The sequence below is a fragment of the Helicoverpa zea genome, chromosome 20 (genome assembly GCF_022581195.2).
Source record: "Helicoverpa zea isolate HzStark_Cry1AcR chromosome 20, ilHelZeax1.1, whole genome shotgun sequence".
Lineage (NCBI taxonomy): Eukaryota > Metazoa > Arthropoda > Insecta > Lepidoptera > Noctuidae > Helicoverpa > Helicoverpa zea.
Window position 1 is genome coordinate 991,544 of NC_061471.1, and position 21,171 is coordinate 1,012,714.

Consider the following 21,171-nt stretch of genomic DNA (forward strand, 5'->3'; position numbering starts at 1 on the left):
CTGTGAAAATATTGAACTTGACAGTTTAATATTGGATAGTTGATAGCCTTTTGTGTCATTTATATCAATATAATCAAAATTAACACAGGCTTTATTAGAGATATGATTTAATCTAATTCATCATCATCATCATCATCAGCCTATAGCAGTCCACTGCTGGACATAGCCTCTCCAAGTGCACGCCGCCTAATTAATAAATATATTTTTTTTTAATATAAAGACTTAATACAATTCCCTAATTAAATGTATTTGTAGCTATGTTTGGGTATGTAGATACTTGGATAAGTCCACTAGATTTCAAACATATTTTTAGCAGCTAAAGATATTAATTTAGGAACCCTAAGCACACCGAAAGTTTAATATTTTGCTAGAAAAATATTTTTTCATGTTAATTTAATTTTTAAACAGTCTTTAAGGTTAAACTAGTCGCGGGCTCGAACTCACTCAGGGGCGTGGCCAAAAAGCGCGCTGTCTCATCTGACATCGTGTGCGACAGAGATAGCCCCAGTGATGAGCAGTTAGACGCTAGTCTATTTGCACAATGCGTTTCGTGCAAACAAACACGCATACAAACGCCGTTACGAATCAAAACGACATTAGACACACATACGTACATGCTGCTGTGTACTGCTCGCTACCGAAAAGTCAGCAAGCGCTTACTAACTCGTACTAAAATAATAGATAAGTACTGTTATCATTTTATACTAGCCGTTTTCCCGCAGTTTCACCCGCGTCCCGTGGGAGCTACTGCCCGCACCGGGATAAAATATAGCCTATGTTACTCGCAGATAATATAGCTTTCTAATGGTGAAAGAATATTTAAAATCGTTCCAGTAGTTTTTGAGTTTATCCATTACAACCAAACAAACAAAGTTTTCCTCTTTATAATATTAGTATAGATTTCATAGAAGTTGCTTATTTTATGAGGTACCGACTAGTGATGCTCGCATGGATTTCAGTAATTGTCCCAAGGCGTAGGTACCTAATAACATTTTTTATGATAACACAATGTAAAATCAGTTTGACTGGCCTGTTGGTCTAGTACTTAGTGATCTTGACTGCTATGCCGTAGGTCGTGGGTTCGATTCCCACCCAGGACAAATGTTGTCTGGGTGTTATTTATCTATAATATGTATTACATGTATTTAGAAATCAATTTTATTGATTTTATTGAACATTTTGATTTTTTTAAGCAGTAACACAGTTATTTTCGTGTCGAATAGCGTTTCTCATTTTTTTTAGTTGACATTATACATACGAAGAACGAAGAGAGCAGTAGAGACGTGTAACTCGATCACAATTTTTGTAACGAATATGAAAGATAAAACAATAAAATAGGCAAAGCGGCTTTTACCAAAGAACGGAACAGAAACATATAAAAATAATACTTTATTCCTTTAGAAATAAGGTTGCTTTCTTCTGTTTGTTTACATTCTCAAAAACGCCGACCGCGGTGTTTGCGGCAAATGCGACAAAGGCGGCGAAATTGCTTCTTGAAGTGATCTGAAACAAAAAATGGGGATTTATATAAGCGAGACCCACTATAAGTGCTTATTTACGGAGATGTGACGCGTTGCGCGGCGCGTTGTCACCCAGGTTGTCGTACATTACCTTATGTGCGATAACGCGGCCCGCTGCTGAACGAACCCCCAAAACGCCGTGTAACGCATCGCGTCTCCGTAAGCACACTAGTACTAAGTCCATTAGTCAGTCACCTTACACTACCATAGTTATAAAACCTCTTCATTTTTTTTAACACATACATTTATTTAGTATAAACTAGTTATTGACTGCAATCCCGCCACTCATGATCGGGGTTGTGCTTTGTATAAACATCATGTCCCGGTGTGAATTACCACTGGGCCTTTGCAAGAACGCACAATTTTCTAGCAGCTACTTTAGTCGAAATGAACGTCTGCGTCAGGATCCCTGTCACAACTCTCAGATCCTCTCGAAATACATATAGAGAGTTGCTACCTAATTGCTACCAGCTACCATTAGTTGCTACCAATTGCTACCCTCGTGGTTTTGAAGATATTCAGCATCTAAAGGTGATGATACTTCCGAAAAGCAGGAGTGAAGGTGAACGGGCTCCTTTTAGCGATGAATAGACACGCTTGTGTTTTGGCATTATTGTATCCTACTTTGAGACTGCTAAGACATTCAAACGCTCTATCATAGTCTCTGTTACCTCATCTACGTGAATGTGAGGAAATGGCAACGGTGTAAATAAATCGTACTTACTGTTGGAACGTATCATGCACTGGAGGAATATTTTCTTTATTCATGAAATATCCTCTCGCTGATCTTTTGAGCTTCTTCCTGCGGGCGCTTAGTTTTACGCCCTTTTTGCCCCATTCGCCAAGTTTTTGAATCTGTTCCACAAAAATAACATTATAATTATACCAAGTTATAATTACACGGTATCATTTTTTTTTTTAATAAAAATTGCATATGCCAGCAACAAACTTGATTCAATTTGAAAAAGAACGTATTCGTGTTTTTTCAAATTGTAATTGTTCAATTATTATTGTTTCATTTTAGGTGGAAGTAAAGATTTGAAAATACAGTATTTGTATAAATGTATTTTATTCAAAATCAAAACTCATTTATTCAAACTTGGCTGCAAAACAGCACTTTTCGAACGTCAAAAAAAATATTAAATATAATATATTAATTATAAAATATTTGTCACAAAAGTACCTAGAAAGTATGTTTACCAAAAATAAAGTACGTAATAAAGTATATAATAAAAATATAAAGTATATAATAAAAAAGTATGGTTGGCAACCCTAGTCGCGTACCTACTCACGGAGCCCACGCGCGATGACCACAATATAAATATACCTAGGTACCTACAGCGTGCTCGAGCAACGCTCACAGAGACACGGACATCACACGATGTTTTGGCGCAATCGGCGCTCTCGCACTCAAAGTTTGAACAGTACAGACCTACAGCCACAAAATATGTAGACTACACTTTTTATACCTACTCACAGTTTACACACACTATTGACCGTTCGAGCGGGAACTGTTGGACGCGCAAGCCGTAAGTGAGTCCAGAGTTGAGGGCCTCAACTTGAGGCACAATATCGTGTCCGTGACTGGTCTCTGAGCTGTGTTTATGGATTTTACGATAAAAATTATCGTAAACCTCAAAACATTTTGTGATAATACCTACCATCTTACCTACCGATAATCAAAATAGTTCATTTACAAGCTTTTATGTAGGTACTTACCCGCGGCTTCGTTCACGTTAATTACGAATAGGTACATAGCGTACGCGGCAAGTTGATCTAAAATGGCGATCGTTTCTATGGTTACATTTTGGTTCAACTTACGTGCCGCGAATAATAGCTAGGTACCTACCTAATAAATAATTTACGATAGTGCCATCATTTATAGAGCAACTGGTGTACTTCTTTCCTACCTACCTATCGACACCACCGGAGGCAAAGTCCCAAGTCGTGTGGTTCAACGGTAAACCAGAAACGTACCTATTAGCTTTACTCGTACTTACCTACTTTGATTTATGGAAAAATAATAATAGTACCTAATTTAGGTATATATGATAAGAAGGTAAGAGGTAAACCTATCTAATAAGGAAGCTTAGGTATGATAACTTGTACTACTTACCCATTGTTTCTTGTTTCTTATTGTTTTCCACACGTGTTTTGCACTCAATGAAAACCACTTCACTGAAATAGTATCCACTATTCCACTCAAACCAACAATTCCAATCACAAACGAAAATACTAAGTCCAAAGTTCAGTGCCAAGTCAAACAGATAAAGAAGGTAGTATCGAAATCCAGAGTTTTAGCCGGGGGTCAGTGTAATGTTTACGTACGATAAGCGCTAGGAGAATAGTCTACACACATACGATACGAAAGACGTGGGCCGCAGCAGCAGACTGAGCCCAAAACAATACAAACAAATAGTTGCACTAAAATTTGCACAGTTGCACGACAAAATATCGTGCAAAACGTAAAAATTGTGGAAATAAGCATGTGTGTATAAGCGTCTTTCTCCGCTCCGCCCCGCGCTTCTGCCGGGGGGAATGCTATTGAGTGAAATGCACGACAATTCATCGCAAAACGAGTACGTAAAAAAAGACGAAGAGTGCTTCAGAAAAAAGCGTTTTCTGAAAAAACTACTGTATAAATCAATTTGAAATAAATTTTATAGAACTCTTTAGTAATTGAGCTATGTCGGAGCGGACTTCGTTTTGGAGATTTTACATGTTTTATGGGACTTTTTAACACTCAAAGTTGCGTTAAAATTGTCTAGAAAAACGGAACTTTGTTGGCTCATAACTTTTTACTGGGATTTTTTTATTTTTTTTTTAATCCGTACAGACAAACTTAATAACAATATAAAACGATATCAAGTTTAATTTTGAATGTATTATGTCACAATGTAGAGTAAAAGCACTCCGAACTTTGTATGGGAAAAATATCGACTAGTGTAACCTTAAAGAAAAAATAAAAGCAGAACTGTATTGACACAGTCAAAATGTTTTTGCAAAAAAATTATTCATGAAAATTATTTACACTGTTTCAGTTTATTTAGATACATACATGAGATATTTATATTTAGGCCTTATTTTCATATCATTTCTATTCATTGAATCATCAGGAAAATTGTTGTTTTCCGGTAATTTTCCTACTTGCACATTAAGGGGGTGTCGTACTCAAGAGAGTTGAGGTTTATCAGCCCTTGACTAACTGCGTAGTTCGCGCTGAAGAGTAGGAAAGCCACAAGTGGTAGTTTGAAGGTTATGTTAGTGAAGGAGCGCCCCATGAGCGGCCGCCGGCCGGCGACACACAGACGGCTCCTATCGATTCGCTTATTCGCTACATTTCGCCAGTTCAGTCTGAATTCGTCAGTCAAGTCAATCGGACGCCTACCTAAGTACTCTCCCTAAATATTTTCTCAAGTGACAACTACAAACAATATTTTTAATTCGTTTAGTTTTTAATAATAATTTTTAATTTGTTTAGTTATTGAACGAAGGACCTCAAGTCGTCTTTAAGGTGAATATTTATTACAGTTATTTTTTGTTTAAACATCCAGTCAGTTTGCAGTGCCGGCTATTTATAGATTTTGCAATTGCGAGTTTTTGTCTGAGACCTAAACATTTTTTCGTCAATAATATTAGAAGCAGTGTATTGTTTTTTTTTATTTTTTATCAATAAATAGATAATATTAATTCGGCAATTATAGGCTCTGATGAGCATGAACTTTTAATATATAAGTATTTTTTTTTGTAATTTTGTTAAATCAAGTGACTTGTGTCTGACTAGCTATTAACAAAATTTAGCTAGCTGATTATTTTAAAAAGTTTTGTTCAGTGAGCTTTTAAATGCTTACATTTCTGCTACAATACAAGAATATTTTTAAACTATTATAGGTTATACAATAAAAAATCATAATAAGCAGTAATGGCGGTAATTTGACTTTAGGAAAAAGAGTCAAGCGTGTTTAAAATAAACCCATATATATAAACTTAACTGCGCAGAAAAGCGAACCTGGTATTATTCAGCACTCATATTACAATATCACGTGTTTTTTGGCAGTCGCTCCTTGTAAAACACTGGTACTCAGCTGCATACCGTAAGACTGGAATCCGACCCCAACATAGTTGGGAAAGGGCTGAGCAGATGATGATAGGTTGATGACGTGGTTTTTGTCAATACTGTAGAAGCTTTCTCTTTCTAAACTTTGGAAACTATTTATTAGAAGATTATTCCTGTGTTTTGTTTTTGTCGCGTTACGGGGAGTTTTGAGAGTTTTTTAAAATTATTGATCATAATTGAATGGGGTGCACTATATTATGATTGGCAAATACTTAAATATATTCTTTTCTTTATGTTTTTTAATTGAATTGCATCATCTCTCTTGCTACTAATCTCTTATTGTTCTACTGATAGCTACACAGCTTTTTAAACTTAGAAGACGAAAATAATGTTTATAGTTTTTTAACCATTTTCCCACTCATTTTCCCCGTTTTCCTTTTATGATTCATTAATATTTCGTTGTTTTCTCTTGATTATAGTATTGGCAAATCAAACGTAGTTAATAACAATCAAGCTTATTATTTATTTCGTTCAAGAATGAGTCACTAGTTTAGTTTGGTAGTATATAGTTTTGACCTCATTATATATTGCGCCTTTTTTATAGCACATAACAAAAGGCGGGGGCCATAGGTAGTTATATATTATTGAACATTTACTGCCGTTCCAAATATTCTGTTTTATTTTGACTTGTTTACTAGAGATAGGATAAAGTACAACTTGTATGAAGCTTATGTTAATCCCTGCTAATCCACAGATACATTATTGGGATAGACGTTACTGAACTCTAAATATTATTTGAGGAGACCTATTGTTTAGTATATAGAATGATTGCTTCTTTATTTTTGTTTAACTGATTTTTTTTGTTAGTCCTCTATACATATCTATAATACTCTTTTATTTCTAAAATAATTCTGTTATTGAATGGATTTTTGAAGGTCAAGTAATGTTAGCCGCTACTCAGCTGAATTATTCAATTTAGATACAATCATGGCGGACCATTAACAAAATGGCGGACTTTTTGACATTTCTTCCATAAATACCAATTATTACCGATTATATTATTAGCGATCAAAACTCTACTGTTCATGTGAATAGACAAATTGTTTTTTGCATTTAATGTAAGCTTATTTTAATTATGTTGTTTTATTGGAAATACAGAAAGGAATTCAAAGCGCTAATATTTTTAGATAGGTACTTAGTTAATTACTTTTATCTGTAGTATTATTAAGAATCTGAAGCAAATTAAAACTTTTTAGTTTCAATCCCTTTGTCTTTGGATTCAAAAGCTAGCATTTTTGAAGTTCTGTTGAGTTACTGTTCTTGTCTTTAAAATTACATCATCTGCCAAATGCATCAATAGCCTTTCCGAAATACGTTGAGGTCGGCTTCCAGTTGAACAGGATGCAACTGATTACCAGTGTTTTACAAAGAGCGACTGCCTATCTGACCTTCTCAACCCAGTTACCCAGGCAACCCCCTTGATGAGACTGGTTGTCAGACTTTCTGGCTTCTGATTAAACGTAAGGATTGTCAAAGATATTCCAAGATGTTCGACCCAATAATTTAACGTGCCTTCCGAAACATGGAAGAACTCGTCATGACAATATGGTCACCCATCCACGGACCGTCCGCACCAGGCGTTGTTTAACCTTACGATCAGTCGATTCGAAGCTGAACTTTAGTGTTCTAATACTTATAAACTAAATATTGTATTGTATTTATTACAGATGGCTGACCTTGGTCCCGAACCGACACTCGATGCTGATGAGCGCGACATATGTGTTAAATTTCTCGAGATCCTCGCGAAAGCCTATGGCGGCCAGAGCCCTTCTGCCAACATTGCGAGCCTTCTCAATGTCAGTAGCCTGAAAAAGAAGAAAGTAAGTAATTTATTTATGTAATGCATCATTAAGCGTTATGTACAATTATATATTAATAAATTTAGCTTACTAGGTACACTCTACTTGGCAGATTACAAGTTTTTTGTCACTAATTTTTGGATTGAGGTCATTTTATATTTTTCATGTAAATATAGATTAGGTTTATTAATATATAAAAGTACATACATTTTATATTACATCATAATTATAATTATAAAGGTACGAGTTGGAAGCGAGCTGGTAGCTGCAACTGCCTACAAGCGTGCAGCAGCTGCACTAATGTGTAGTTTGTATTTGTAAGACAGGGCTTTAGATGCATTCGGCCGTTCGCTTCGAACTAGCACCTTTATTATAGACATAAAATATAGCATCGCGCCTCTTTTCCGCGTAGAGCGGGCAGTATATGTGCCTTATAGAGTACATATTTTAGGAATGATAACAATAATAGTTGTTTCGTGCCTTTGAATTCTCACGGCAAGCGGGAGAAACCGCGATAAAAATAGCTAGTTATAATAAGCATGGAGTACTAGTGGCCTGTAGTGCTTTGCTACTAAAAATGCGATAAATGAAGAATTGGTCGACCGATTTCGTGCAAACTTCACATAAACCACATAATAAATCTTTCGAACAAAGCCTAAACATTTGGTTTGGATAGGTGAGATTAATTTTTATATATCGAGTGTGTCGTACCTAATCACATTAAATTAAATGCGTTAATACATGTTGATTAACACAAAGAAAAATGAAAGATGTGTAAGAATTAGAACACCATATAAGAGTCAATCATTACAAACAACGCAAATTCTCTCTTGAAAACTGACAGCTGTCAACTGGTCAAAACATTCGATACTCCTAACTTTATCTCTGTTTTACACACGATGTTGTAAATTATGAAAACGAAAAATGATTCCTGTGGCCAAACCACTGAATGGATTGGGTTATTTTTTTTACAATTCGCCATAGAATATCATAGAGTATATTAGACATACAGACAGACAGATTAGGTAGGACACACCTGATATATAGACAGACTAGCTTCCGCCCGCGCCTTGGCCCGCGTAGAGTTCGGTTATATCGCGTTTCCAAGAGAATTCTTCAAAAGTCCGGGATCAAAACTATTCTGTTCTTTCTCAAGGTCAACTCTATCTCTGTACCAAATTTTATTAAAATGAGTTGAATGGTTTAGACGTGAAAGCGTAACAGCCAGACAGACAGAGTTACTTTCGCATTTATAATATTAGTAGGGATAGCAGAGGAATGTACGTACCTGTAGGTGGAATGCCATGTATGCGATCCACAGTTGGCTGGAGTTGGGGCTGGCGAGCAGCGCCCGCTCGAAGTGTTCTGCGGAGCGCGGCTGAGTGTCACTCTCTGTCGCGCGTCGCTCCAGCTCCCTCACTCTCTCTTCCTCTTCTCTCACTTTAGCCAGCTTTTCGGCAACCGTCAATTTTTTACGCTTTTTCTTTGGCTGCTCTGTCTCCTGAAAAGATGGTTGAGTTTTAACGTTTTTAATACTGCAATACTGTGGCGTCATTTATTTAGAAAATTATATCTATAACATAAATATTATTGTGTGTTTCGAGTAGCCAGTTCAAGTTTTAAGTTAGTTTTATGATCAGTTAGCAAAAAAAAACATAGACCGTTCATAAGAGATCTTGGGTGGGAAATCTTTTAAATAAATTATTGTCAAAAAATCCATTAGTCGGTCGTTTAGATTAACAACAAACTTTCATTCAAATTTAATATTATATTATGTTGGTATTTTTTATGATTAGACTGAGAATAAACCGACTAATTATTATGAAAAATCTATAATTGATAAAAACGGGAACTGCGATGCGATTATAAAATCACAAATACAGACTTCTTGCAAATAAACAACAGTAATAAAGACCAGAACTGACCTCATCCTCACTACTGGTATCCTCTTCATCTTGCACATTCTTCACCAGGCTATCCGCCCCTGCAGACCAAAAGTCCTGAACACTCGGAGCCTGCAACGCCGGCTCCAAACTCTCCGCAACTTTCACTTCCAACTTCTCCACTACATCTCCCCCTTTCTCTGCCTCTCTCTTCAACTTTTTCTCTTCCTTCTCCTTCTTATAATCTTTCTTAGAAAACTCCCCTCCTAGCTCTTTTAATTTCTCCTGAGCTGCGGCCAAGGCGGCCATTAATTTCTCCAATCGTTCTTGCACTATAAGCTTGTCGTTATGCATAGCTGTGTGATAAACCTTAGTCAGTGGATCTAAGCCTTTCTCTTCGATTCTCTCGATTTTTCTATCGATCCTGCTGATACGTTTCGATCTGTTATTTATCGATTTAAGAAGAGAGACTATGCGTTTTTTATATTGCTTTGCGGTGACGCAACTTGTTAAGTCTATGAGAGCTAAGTCTTGTGGGGTTAGTACTTGTTCATCGTCATTTATGTCAGTCTCTATTGCGTCACTCTCTTCTGATATCTCTTTGTCTTTCTTCTTTTTATTCTTCTTTTTGTCTTTTACTTGAGCTTCATCGTCCTCAGTAGTAGCATTCTCATCTGTTGATTCTTTTTTAAGTTTTTTCTTCTTATCCTTTTTGGTAACTTGCTGATCTTCTTCTTCTTCAATGTGTTCAACTTTTGATTTCTTCTTTTTCTTCTTGTTATCTGGTTCACTTGTTTCTTCTGTGTCAGATTCTTGTATTATGACTTCTGTGTGTTTTTTCTTTTTGTCTTTTACCTCTGGTTGTTCGGTTTTAGTTTTTTTATTGAGCACTTCATCGTCTTGCTTCTGTTTTCGTTTCGTTGGCTTTTCGCGTTTTTCCTGTGAAGAAAGGGGAATAAACATTACAATGCCAGTTATGTAGAATTTAGTTAAAACAAAGTCCATACTAGTATTATGAAGGCAACGTTATTCTGTCTATATGCTGCGCTTTTACGCCTAATACTGGACTGATATGAATACAATTTGGAACACAAAATAATAGTATAGACCTTGCGAAAGCACACAGGCTAGTTTTTATCCGGATGCGAAAAGTAGTTCCCTCGAGACGCGGGGAACAAGCACTTCATGATAACGGTCGACATTTTTGTGAAGAACTAATTTTTTAAAATTATTGTTTTAAAATATTATATGACAAATGTGTTACTCACCGTAGGCGTGAACGGTTGTGTAGTGAGACTGCCGGTCATCTTGTTAGCATCCGGGTAAACTTTAATTATCGTGCAGTTTACCTGAAAACAAGGGTAATTCGATTATTTCGTAACCTATTTTAAAACATAGTTTTGTAGTTACAGCCGAGTGACAGTAGAACAATAATCAATACAAAGTTAAAGGAAATAAAAGCTTATTCCCGTCCCGACTTTCATTTTGTTTTTAATTTCGTAATAGGGTTGTTTCCTAGTATTCATTTAGTTAAAAATAAATAAATGCACCGAAAGTTCACCAAAGTAGAAACACGATAAGCTATATTATATTATTTATAACTGACCATATATTTTTTCAATTAATTTATGAAATTTTAATTTAGAGCCTATGACGTCACGCCATTAAAAACGACGAGAAGAGACCGATGACGTCATCCTTTCTATATTTGACAATGACAAGTATTTGACAGTGACAGATATATCGAAATAACCTCAGAATTAATGTTTTGTTTATTTGCTTCTGTGAAGTTCTGTGTGTTAATTGCATTTAAGTGATACAACTGCTAAAGAATTATGGTGAAAGGATTTATGAAAGCTGGTATATTCCAATCTGCCAGGAGTAGACTCTTTTATGGTCGCTCAATTCTTTGATAACCAAGATTTTTATTCAGCGGAACGTGGATGAACAGTTTATTTGGAGCACTAATGGTCGTATTTCCACAACCTCGCACAACACAAACCTTGTAGACATTCATTTAATTTAAGTTTTTTGAAAAAGCATCAAATCTTTTCGAACGCGGACACAAACATGACCTCAATATAAATAAACACAAACTTTACGTTTCTTTGCACCATTTCATTTTTCCACGTAGGTACACAACTCAAAACATTTGAGGTATTTTATTTTTGTGCAAATGTATAAAAATAATTTATATGTTTAAAATATTATAGTTTTTGTAGCTATTTTATAAAAATACATTATTAAAATTAAGAAATCCATTAGTTGGTATGTTAGTTTTTTCTCGTTAGATATGCTTTAAAATGTAAAGGAATGAACAGAGAACGTTGACGTCACAGTCACGTGATCTAGCGTTTTCTGAGCAATATTTTAAGAGAAATAGAAAAAAATGTAATACATACAAAATAAAAAGATTTGAGACGAAAAATGAAAGAGAGGGTGATCTTAAAATTATTTAGAAGCTATCTAAATAGATTTCCGAAAATTGGAAACAACCCTATTAGACTTTAATTTTTTCATCAAGAGTGTGTTAGCTTGCTTGAACAAAAATATATCAGTGCTAGATAGCCGAAAAGTCGAAAAATTGCAGAATATATGTACACAAAAAATATCTGCTTTTGGGTATTATACAAAAGACTTTAAAACATCAACAATTTTAAATCTAAATAAGGCCTGTGTTTGTATTAGAATCCTGTCCCGACTACCTTGAGAAGAAACACCGAAACAAACTCAAGGGCCAAAGCCTAAAGTTAAGGTGAACACAGAACCTTCTTTTTCGAAGTCGGTTAAAATCTTTAGTACTCACAATTTGTCCGATATGGAAAGCTTGGGAGATGACATCTAAAGGTTCCTTAGTCACGTACTGTCGAGGAATGAAAGCCACCACGTTGTTGAAGAACGACACCAGAAGATAATCCTTTATGTGCTGGAAATAAACAAATATGCACCTTAATGTTATTGTCTTAAGATCAAAAAAAGACAGACGGAAATATCGACAATATGTATGTCCTACGTATGACGACTTCCACGAGCGGTTTCACCCGCTTCTTAGAGTTCTTTTCCTGTTTCCCATTCACCATATTTTTTTCCTATGTGTTATTCTGTTATATAAGCTTATTACATTCATTCAGTTTTTTAAACACAAATTCTCAGTGCTGAATAAGTTAATTTTATCTCTTTCAACATTTTCAAAAACTTTTTCTTTAATTATATGTAGAACTTCAGAAAAAAATACTCTTCTGAAACTCTAAAAATATACCGTACAGCCAATTTTTAGCGGTCCATATTATTTGACTGGCGCCTAATTTTATGTTAAAATAGTGTATTTTGTTGTCAGTTCATCTGAGCTACCTTAACTTATAAAACGAGAATTAAATACGCCTTCCTCTCTTATCTCTTATCTTGCTATGCCCATCAGGGTCCTTAATAGGGTATTACATGCATTTTTGAAATATATCTTAAATAAATTCTTTAGTCTTAATATATCTCTAAAAAATTAAAAATATTTTTTTTTCTCACGTTATGTACGAATATAAATTAATTGTTTTATCATAATTTCAAATTTCGCGCGTATTTCGCGAAAACGCGGCACACAACGGACGCCATGATTGTTTTTTGGTCATGACGTCATTACGTTAGTAAACAAACTACAGCTGTCAGTAATACATATTTTGATATGTATTGAAAATTTTAATAATGAGTAATTATGCCCCGTATCGTTGGTGTGTTGTTTCTGAATGTGAGAACACTAGTGTAAAAACACCAGACAAATTATGGATTCAAGTACCAGTGGATATAAATATGAGAAACACTTGGTTAAAAGTTGCGAGACGAGATCCCGGACTGTTATCAGATAAATCTCGTTTATACTTTTGTGAAGATCACTTTGATGTAAGTAACTGTATTAACATTACCTATCTAATGAAATATACTCTTTAATGATAGGTTAACTACTTCAAGAATCAATACTTTGGGAAATGTGGATAATATTTAGAGGTTATACACTTTTGTTTACTACCGTAATGACGTCATTAGCATGGCGGCGACATTTCGTAGTGTTCAAAGACAGATAAAAAAACCTAAAAACTTTAAACTCCAATAAAAAATATATTTATGTACCTTACGAAGTGAAACTAACATTTCCCGATTGCTTTTCCTCTAAACAATCATTGTAATACACTTTTAATTTTTTTCTCATCTAGACTAAAATACCTTATTGTGACAATCATTTTATATTTTCAACCTAATGATCATTATGGAATATAATAAATAATATAAATATTAATATCTATCCATCAGAAACAAAAAACACAAACTTTCATGTTTATATTTTGTAGTATCGCTATCAATTCTTGTTTAACTAGTCAAGGTAGCTTAAAAGGGCTCATTGAAAAACAAAAAAATAACGTTTGTTGTATGGGAGCCGCTCAAAATATTTATTACTTCTAGTTTTCATATTCAGTATTTGTTGTTATAGCGGCAACAAAAATATATCATCTGTGAAAATTTCAGCTCTCTAACTATCACGGTTCATGAGATACAGCCTGGTGACAGACGGACGGACGGACGGAGGAGCGAAAACAATAGTGTCCCTTTTTACCCGTTGGGTACGAAATAACAAAAACCCTAAAAATTACATACATACCTTAATAACTCCAGTATATGCTCTTCCAACGACAGCTTTTCCGTAACTGTCTAAAACTTGTATGTCCGGTGACAGCAAGCTAGGTTTCAAGGTCAAAAACAGGGTCTGTTTCGCAGGGTCCACGGCCAAAACACGAGCCTTTACTGATTGTCCCGGCTGAAAAAGATAAATATATTTTTATATCTATTCTACATAGTATAAAACAAAATGTCGCTTTTTCTGACCCCGTGCCACTTTGTACGCTTAAAACTTCAAAACTCCGCAAATGATTTTCATGCGGTTTTTTTTAATAGATGGAGTGATTAAAGAGAAAGGTACATTAAATAGTGGGGAAATACTGTTATCCCGTGCGAAGCCGGAGCTAAGTAGTATGCTATAATGCTTACTTAAAGACCCGCCAAATGCAAGTTGTAACGCACACAGGGCTCCGTGTGAGCAAAAAAAACATATTTGTTGTGTGAGAGCCCCAAAAGTATCAATTTTTTCAAACGGCAACAAAAATACATTGTCTGTGCAATTTTGAAATGTCCAATAGCACGGTTCATATGAAACAAACGAACATGGAAATCTTAGTTTTATTATTAACCCGATTAATGAGACTCGTATTATTCTTTGAAATCAAAATTAAAATCAAAATTCGTTTATTCAAACTTGGCTGCTAAACAGCACTTTTCGAACGTCAGAAAAATAGATAGGAATAACATTAGGCTATTTACCTTATATTTTTTCTTAGGCAATTTGGAAACTGAAGACTTTTTAGTATCAGTGAGCAATCCGGAGTCAGATAGATGAGCTTGCGAAACGTAGCCTGAAAATATAATATTCAATTAAAATTATGTACGGAATTACACTAAAGTTACTACATTAATATATAAATAAAATAAAAATATTTTAATTCAGGCATTGTGTCCATAATGGATTGAGTAAAAATAACGAATTAACAACAGTTAAAATTAAATTAAAATCAAATTTTAATCTTATTACCATCGATATTAAAATTAATATGAATAAAGCCCAAGTTCACCGATGTGAAAAGTCATGGTAAGAAGTTGTTTTAAGAAAACTGACGTTTATGTTGTCGTTGAACTTCGGCCTTAGGGTCCGTTCAGACAGACCGGCTCAGAAAGGAGAGCAAATTCTTAACACGTTGAAAATCGAGTACTTATTAGTATTTGAAGTAAGGTTTATTTTTCTATGCGCACTTCTTTTGTCATTAAGAATGCTGGAAGGCGCTCGGTGTGAAATAATAAGAGGAGCCGACCGGCTCCGATCGTGTACTTTTTCTCGGTCTTCCTGACGTTTGGCTCCAATTGCATCTCACGCAGCCCCTCGGAGCCGAATCCGGTCTGTGTCAAAAGAAAAATGCGCTCTCCGAGCCGATCTGTGTGAACGGACCCATAATGGATCAAAAGGCTAAAACTAAAAGAGTAAAACTAGCTGGGCACAATTTGAGTAAGCGTTACCCCACCAACTGTGAATCCTATTGGTGCAAACCATACGGAAATTCCTTTAATAATTTTTGAGTTAATCACGAAACAAGCAGACCGGGTTATGTTTCATTACCCTTATACAAAAATACTGATAAATACTAACTAACGAACTAACTTAACTTTATAACTAAAACGATAGCCGAACCATTTCGAGTTGTCAAACCGCCGACCAATAAGCGGCAAGTATGATTTGGTTATCGCTACAGTTAAATGGAAAAATCTAGCCAAAGTCTTTCTAAAAATAATTCTGTCGCAGCACTTATTGAGACAGAAATACAATGATGTTTAAGCAGCATTTAAAATAAAATGACGTTTCGGTATTCGGCTGCAAAACTTTAAACGAAATACCTGAAACTCGTCCAACGTTGAGTAGTACATGATTGTCGGCCACACTTTTGACAGTAGCGTCGACAATATCCCCCGGCTTGAGCTGCTCGAAATTGAAGTACTTCTCCGTCAGAACGTCAGACTGGTCTGACACGGAGTACACGTAGTCTGACAAGTTGTAGCAAAGCACGCGAACTTTGTGACTGCTGCCTACAAACAGAGTTTTAGAGGTTATAACTGTCGTATTTTATTTTGTTAAACAATATAAACTGCGTACCGCAACAAGGAATTTTTTATATACATGTAACTAAAATAATTAACGAATCCACAGTTTAAGAATGCAATGTTTAAAACCACGTGACAAAGTTAGTACGTCTATACAAAATTGATTTTATAACCATACCTACACTTTTGCTGAAAAACAGGCGCTATGCTATACTATAAATAGGCTTATTCTCAATTATCAAAACTGCGATGGCTTAGGCTCATTTTCACCGACAACATAATCGACAACTTTTTTAAAAACCACTGTTTACTTTGAAAGTGAAAATTTACGTGAAAATTCATAATAAAAAGTTGACGTTTATGTTGTCGATGAAAATAGGCCTTAGAAATACCATTTACCTATAGGATAGGACTTGGCCACCACCTCCTCATCAGTCAGATCTTCGTCCACCTGGATCCGCTTGAGGCTCATGGTGCCGTAACACCCTCCCCCCAGCCGGAAGTGTATCGACCGGCCTGTTATCTTCAGCACCTATAGAAACCATATCATGAATATATAAAACTAATTTGTGACATTTGTTTGTTCGCAGGAGACGAAGTCGCCGATAAAAAAAAGGAAATCCGAGAGCAAAGTATCAGACATGAAGAAGAAATATCAGAGGAATCAAGAAAATTTAAAGAAATTACGTGAAGAATTAAAAAGACAGCAGATAACAGTAAAGATAAACAACTTAACGAAGCAATTAGAGACGAGAAAAAAACGGCTGGACTATACTTTGAATACGTTAGAGAAGCTTGTCTTGGACAAAAAAGCACCTCTTGACTTGGATGGCCACCGTGAGTATCGTTCTACAACCTACGAAAAAATCAAAATAATTGAAGACAAAATTAAAGCGTTGAAAGCCGAGGAGGAAGAACAAAACGTTGAAATACAAAATGAATATAACAATTTAAAAAAATTAGAAGAAGAATATATATCTAAAAGGGAGGAAAGAATTCAGGAAAAGATTAAGCACCTGAATGAGCAAAAAGAAGAGGTTGAAAAGAATAAGAAGGCTATGCGACAACGAGAGGATGACGAAAAAAAAAGAATTGAGAAAGAATCAAATAAACTTAAAGGCGAAAAGGAAAAAATGAAAAAAAAAGTGGATAAGAATATTGAGAAAATGGAGATAGAGTTCTCTAAGGAGCGAGATCAATTTAAGGCAGATATGCATCAACTGCAAGAAAAAGAACGGGAAAAACAAGCTAAAATATCCGAGATATCCAACAAATTTAAAATGATTCGTGCAAACATGAATCAAAAGTTAACCGAAACCAAAAAGCAATTGGAAAAAGATAAGGAAAAATTGCGAGAAACCAGAAAAAAAACACAAGAATCTGTCGACAAAAAAATCCAGCAGATGATGGATATTGACGCTCAAGAGAGAGCAAATATAAATATAGACATTGAAAACTCGAAAAAGTTATTGGAAACTGCTGAAAATGATTTTGAAAATAAGAAGAGAGCCATGCAATTGTATCAAGCTGAGAAAAAAAGTGCGATAGACAATGAAATCAAAGAGTTGGAAGAAAAAGAAGCTCAGATGGAAATCGATGTAGGTAGGAAAATTGAAAAAATGGAAACGGATTTAGCTTTGAATAAAGAAGAATACAAAAAACACATGCAATATCTGAAACAGCTTGAAGCGAAGAAAAAAAGCGACATTGAATCTGAAATGAAACAAATGACTGCAAATGTCGCTCAAGCCACATTAAATATGAACAAAAATATTGAAGCTTTGGAAAATGAGTTATCAAGCATTAAACAAAAATGTGCTAAGGAAATGGAGGAAATAACACGATATGAAGCTTCGAGAAAAAGTGAAATTGAACAAAATATCCAGAATATCAAAGACACTGCTGAGCAGAGAAAGCAGCGCGTTAGCAAGAACGTTGATGAAATGCAACAAACTTTAGCTACGACTGAAGACCAATTCGAGGAAAGAATATTTGGTATGGAGCAGTATCGTGAATTGAAGACAAATATCATGCAGCAGAACATTGAGTCTATGAGACAATACGAGGCTGAGAAGAAACGTGAAATTGATGCTAAAATACAAAGTGTCAAAGACACCGAGACTCAGACAAAAATCGCCACGGAGAACAATATTGAAGCACTCAAGCAAACATTAGCTTCGGTTGAAGTTGAAGTTCAGAAAAATATCGCAGCAATGCTTCAACGTGAATCTGAGGAAAAGGCAGCAATTGAAGCTCAAATTCAAAACGTCAGGGACGAAGAGACCCAGGTTCAGCGTCAGGTCTATGAAAACATTAAAGCGCTGCGGGAGTCGCTAGATTCTAGCCAACAACAATTCGCCAAAGATATGGAAAATTTAAAAAAAATAGAAGCTGAGAAAAAGGAACAAATCATGAAAATTACTGCTAAATTGAAGAAAGTACAGTCGTCTAAACAAAAACGCTCAGAAAAAAGTATTGTTAAGAAGACAAAGAAATTAATTAAGGTCAGGGACGGCGTCAAACAGAACTCGATTCTAATGGAAAAATTGGAAACTCAGAAAAAACAAGAAATCGACGATGAAATTAAAAGATTGAGAGCTGTGGAGGCTGAGAGGAGAAAGGAAATGGAGAACAATATTGAAGATTTGCAATACTCTTTGGCTCTGACCAGAGATGAGATCGATGAAAACATACGATCACTACAACAAGCTGAGGCTGATAAAAGACGTGAACTAGAAGAACAAACGGAAAACATGAAGCAAATCGAAACTCAAATGCAAGAGGATATTGAGAAGAATATACAAGCTTTGATGCAGACATTAGCAACCAACGAAGACGAATTTGCGAAAAACATTGAAGCCATACAAAAATATGGAACCGAGAAAAAAAGGGAAATAGAATCTAAAATTCAAAGAATTCTACACATTGATGCCCAAAGGAAGATCAACTTGGAAAGGAATATTCAAGCCTTGCACAGCGCATTAGCGCAAAATGAGAAACAACTTGAAGGCACCACAGATTCCTTGGCTGTGAACAGAGAACAATTTGAAAGGAATATTGAGACCATGAAGAGTTGTGCTGCCGAAACTACACGGGAAACCGAAGCCGAAATTCAAAGAATGAAAGCTGTTGAAACCGAAATGAAACAACAGATTGAGAATGAAATTGAATTTCTGCAAGCCACGTTAGCTTCAGCTAAACTCGAATTTGAGAGGATTGTCGACGCTATGCAAAACGAAAAGTCTACTACTGCCAGTCAAATTGAAAATGAAATAAAACAATTGACAGAAATTGAAGCTCAAAGTAAAGAAACTATTGAGCGAAATGTTGCAGAATTGCAATCGTCATTAGCAAAAAAACAACAAGAACTTGAACAAAATATAAAAACATGGCAAGAACACGAAGCTCGCAGGAAGAGTGAAATTGAAACTGAAATACACAACTTGTTAGAAACATCCGATCAGATAAAAGAAGCCTGTGACAGAAAAATTCTGGCATTGGAACTACAAAAGGCCGACGTGAAAAGTGATATTGAGAATAATATAAAGACATGGCAATTGAAGGCAAGTGAGAAGGATTCTGAAATCAACGCAGAAATTCAAAAAATGAAAGATATCGAAGCAGAGAACAAACAAATAATCGTTCAACATATTGCATCGCTGGAAACGGTTTTGAAGAAACACAAAGAAGAATTTGACAATAATAAAAAGGCAATGGAGGAATCTGAAGCTATGAAAAAACGCTCAGTAGACGCTCAAATTCAAAAGATGCGTGATGTTGAAGCACAAAAGCGAAGCCAAATCGATAAGAGCGTTGAAGCTTTGCAAACCCGCCTGGCAGCAAGTAATGAAGAATTTAAGCGGAACATTGATGCAATCGAACAGTGCCATGCTGAAAAGAAAAGTGAGATTGAAGCTCAAATTCATCAATTAAATGAAACTCTTGCTGAAAAAAGAAACAACATTGAAATGGATATTCAAGCATTACAAAATACATTGGCCATTAATCAAGCTGAATTTGAGAGGAATATTGAAATAGCGCAACAATCTGAAGCTGAGAGAAAGGTTGAAATCGAAGCCCAAATCCAAAACTTAAAGGAAATTGAGGCTCAGATTAAGAACAGAAGTCAGAAGAATATTGAAGAATCCCTAACCATGTTAGCTAGGACCAGGGAGGAGTTTGAGAGAGACGTCGAGGCGATGCAACTGAACGAAGCACAGAAAAGGAGTGAACTTGAAGCTGAAATTCAGAGGTTGAATGAAATTAAGGCAATGAAAAAAGTGAATACCGATCAGAAAATAGAAACAATGCAAGCTGAGTTGACTGAGAAAGTTAAAGAATTTGAAGCTAGCATCGCATCTTTGCGCGAATACGAAGCGGATCAGTTACGTGAAATCGAAAAGGAAATGAAAAAAATGGAAGAACGCAAGTCCCAAAAGAAAGCCAGTATTGACAAGAATATCGGGGAACTGAGGAAGAAGATGGCAATGATTGAAGAGTGCGTGTTAGTGCAGGAGAATACTGTGCGCTACACCCGGCCGATCCCGGAGTCCCGGCCGAGCCGCCCGCCCGGCTTCCCCGACGACGCCGTGCCGTCCACCAGCCGCGGCCCGCCCGACGCGCCTGCGAGCGAACCCAACGGAAGCTCCAATGACAAGCCTAAATACCCATGGTCCAAATTCTGGTAGAATGCAGCTGAGACGACTGGCGATGCAAAATCAACAATAACACAAATCGCCACATTACAATAACTCCGGCAGTCGAGTCCCGAGAACCCACCACGACATCCACAAGACTACACACATCAAAACTTGACCAGTATATCTTCAGGCCCACTGAGATCGCCAATCAACGCAGCGGTACTATATCCTACCTCTTTATTTTATACTATTTACTATTTTATAAGAATATTATCGTTATCGTAGTTAAGATTTTAGATTCCATTAATTGTGTTTTTTTATCGTTAGCTTGGTAGAGTTTTGTAAAACCATCAATGGTTCCAATTTGATTTACATTAATGCACAATGATCAGATTTAAATAAAATAATAAGTTCCTTAAAGGTGAAAATGTTTTATACCGCATTAAGGCCATAGTCAAACTTTTAGGTGCAACCTAAAAGTATTGTTAACAACACAGAGTCACGGTACATTTTTTTGATTTTTTT

General features: G+C 35.7%; 1 protein-coding gene and 1 long non-coding RNA gene across 3 annotated transcripts in view; both read right to left on the minus strand.

Annotated features, from left to right (window-relative positions):
- Nucleotides 1-21,171, minus strand: part of LOC124640128 (rRNA biogenesis protein rrp5) — a 52,604-nt gene that overhangs the window by 15,815 nt on the left and 15,618 nt on the right. For both annotated transcript variants that reach the window (XM_047177788.1, XM_047177789.1), the window contains 9 exons: nt 16,406-16,538; nt 15,803-15,991; nt 14,681-14,772; nt 13,965-14,120; nt 12,126-12,245; nt 10,588-10,668; nt 9,362-10,258; nt 8,725-8,937; nt 7,314-7,442 (listed from right to left, as the gene is read on the minus strand). In XM_047177788.1, the coding sequence (XP_047033744.1) occupies nt 7,314-7,442; nt 8,725-8,937; nt 9,362-10,258; nt 10,588-10,668; nt 12,126-12,245; nt 13,965-14,120; nt 14,681-14,772; nt 15,803-15,991; nt 16,406-16,538 (2,010 nt within the window). The remainder of the gene's footprint in view (nt 1-7,313; nt 7,443-8,724; nt 8,938-9,361; nt 10,259-10,587; nt 10,669-12,125; nt 12,246-13,964; nt 14,121-14,680; nt 14,773-15,802; nt 15,992-16,405; nt 16,539-21,171) is intronic.
- Nucleotides 1,375-2,357, minus strand: LOC124640132. Its single transcript, XR_006985525.1, has 2 exons — nt 2,245-2,357; nt 1,375-1,503 (listed from the first exon to the last, which is right to left on the minus strand). It is a non-coding gene; the product is annotated as an uncharacterized LOC124640132 (long non-coding RNA).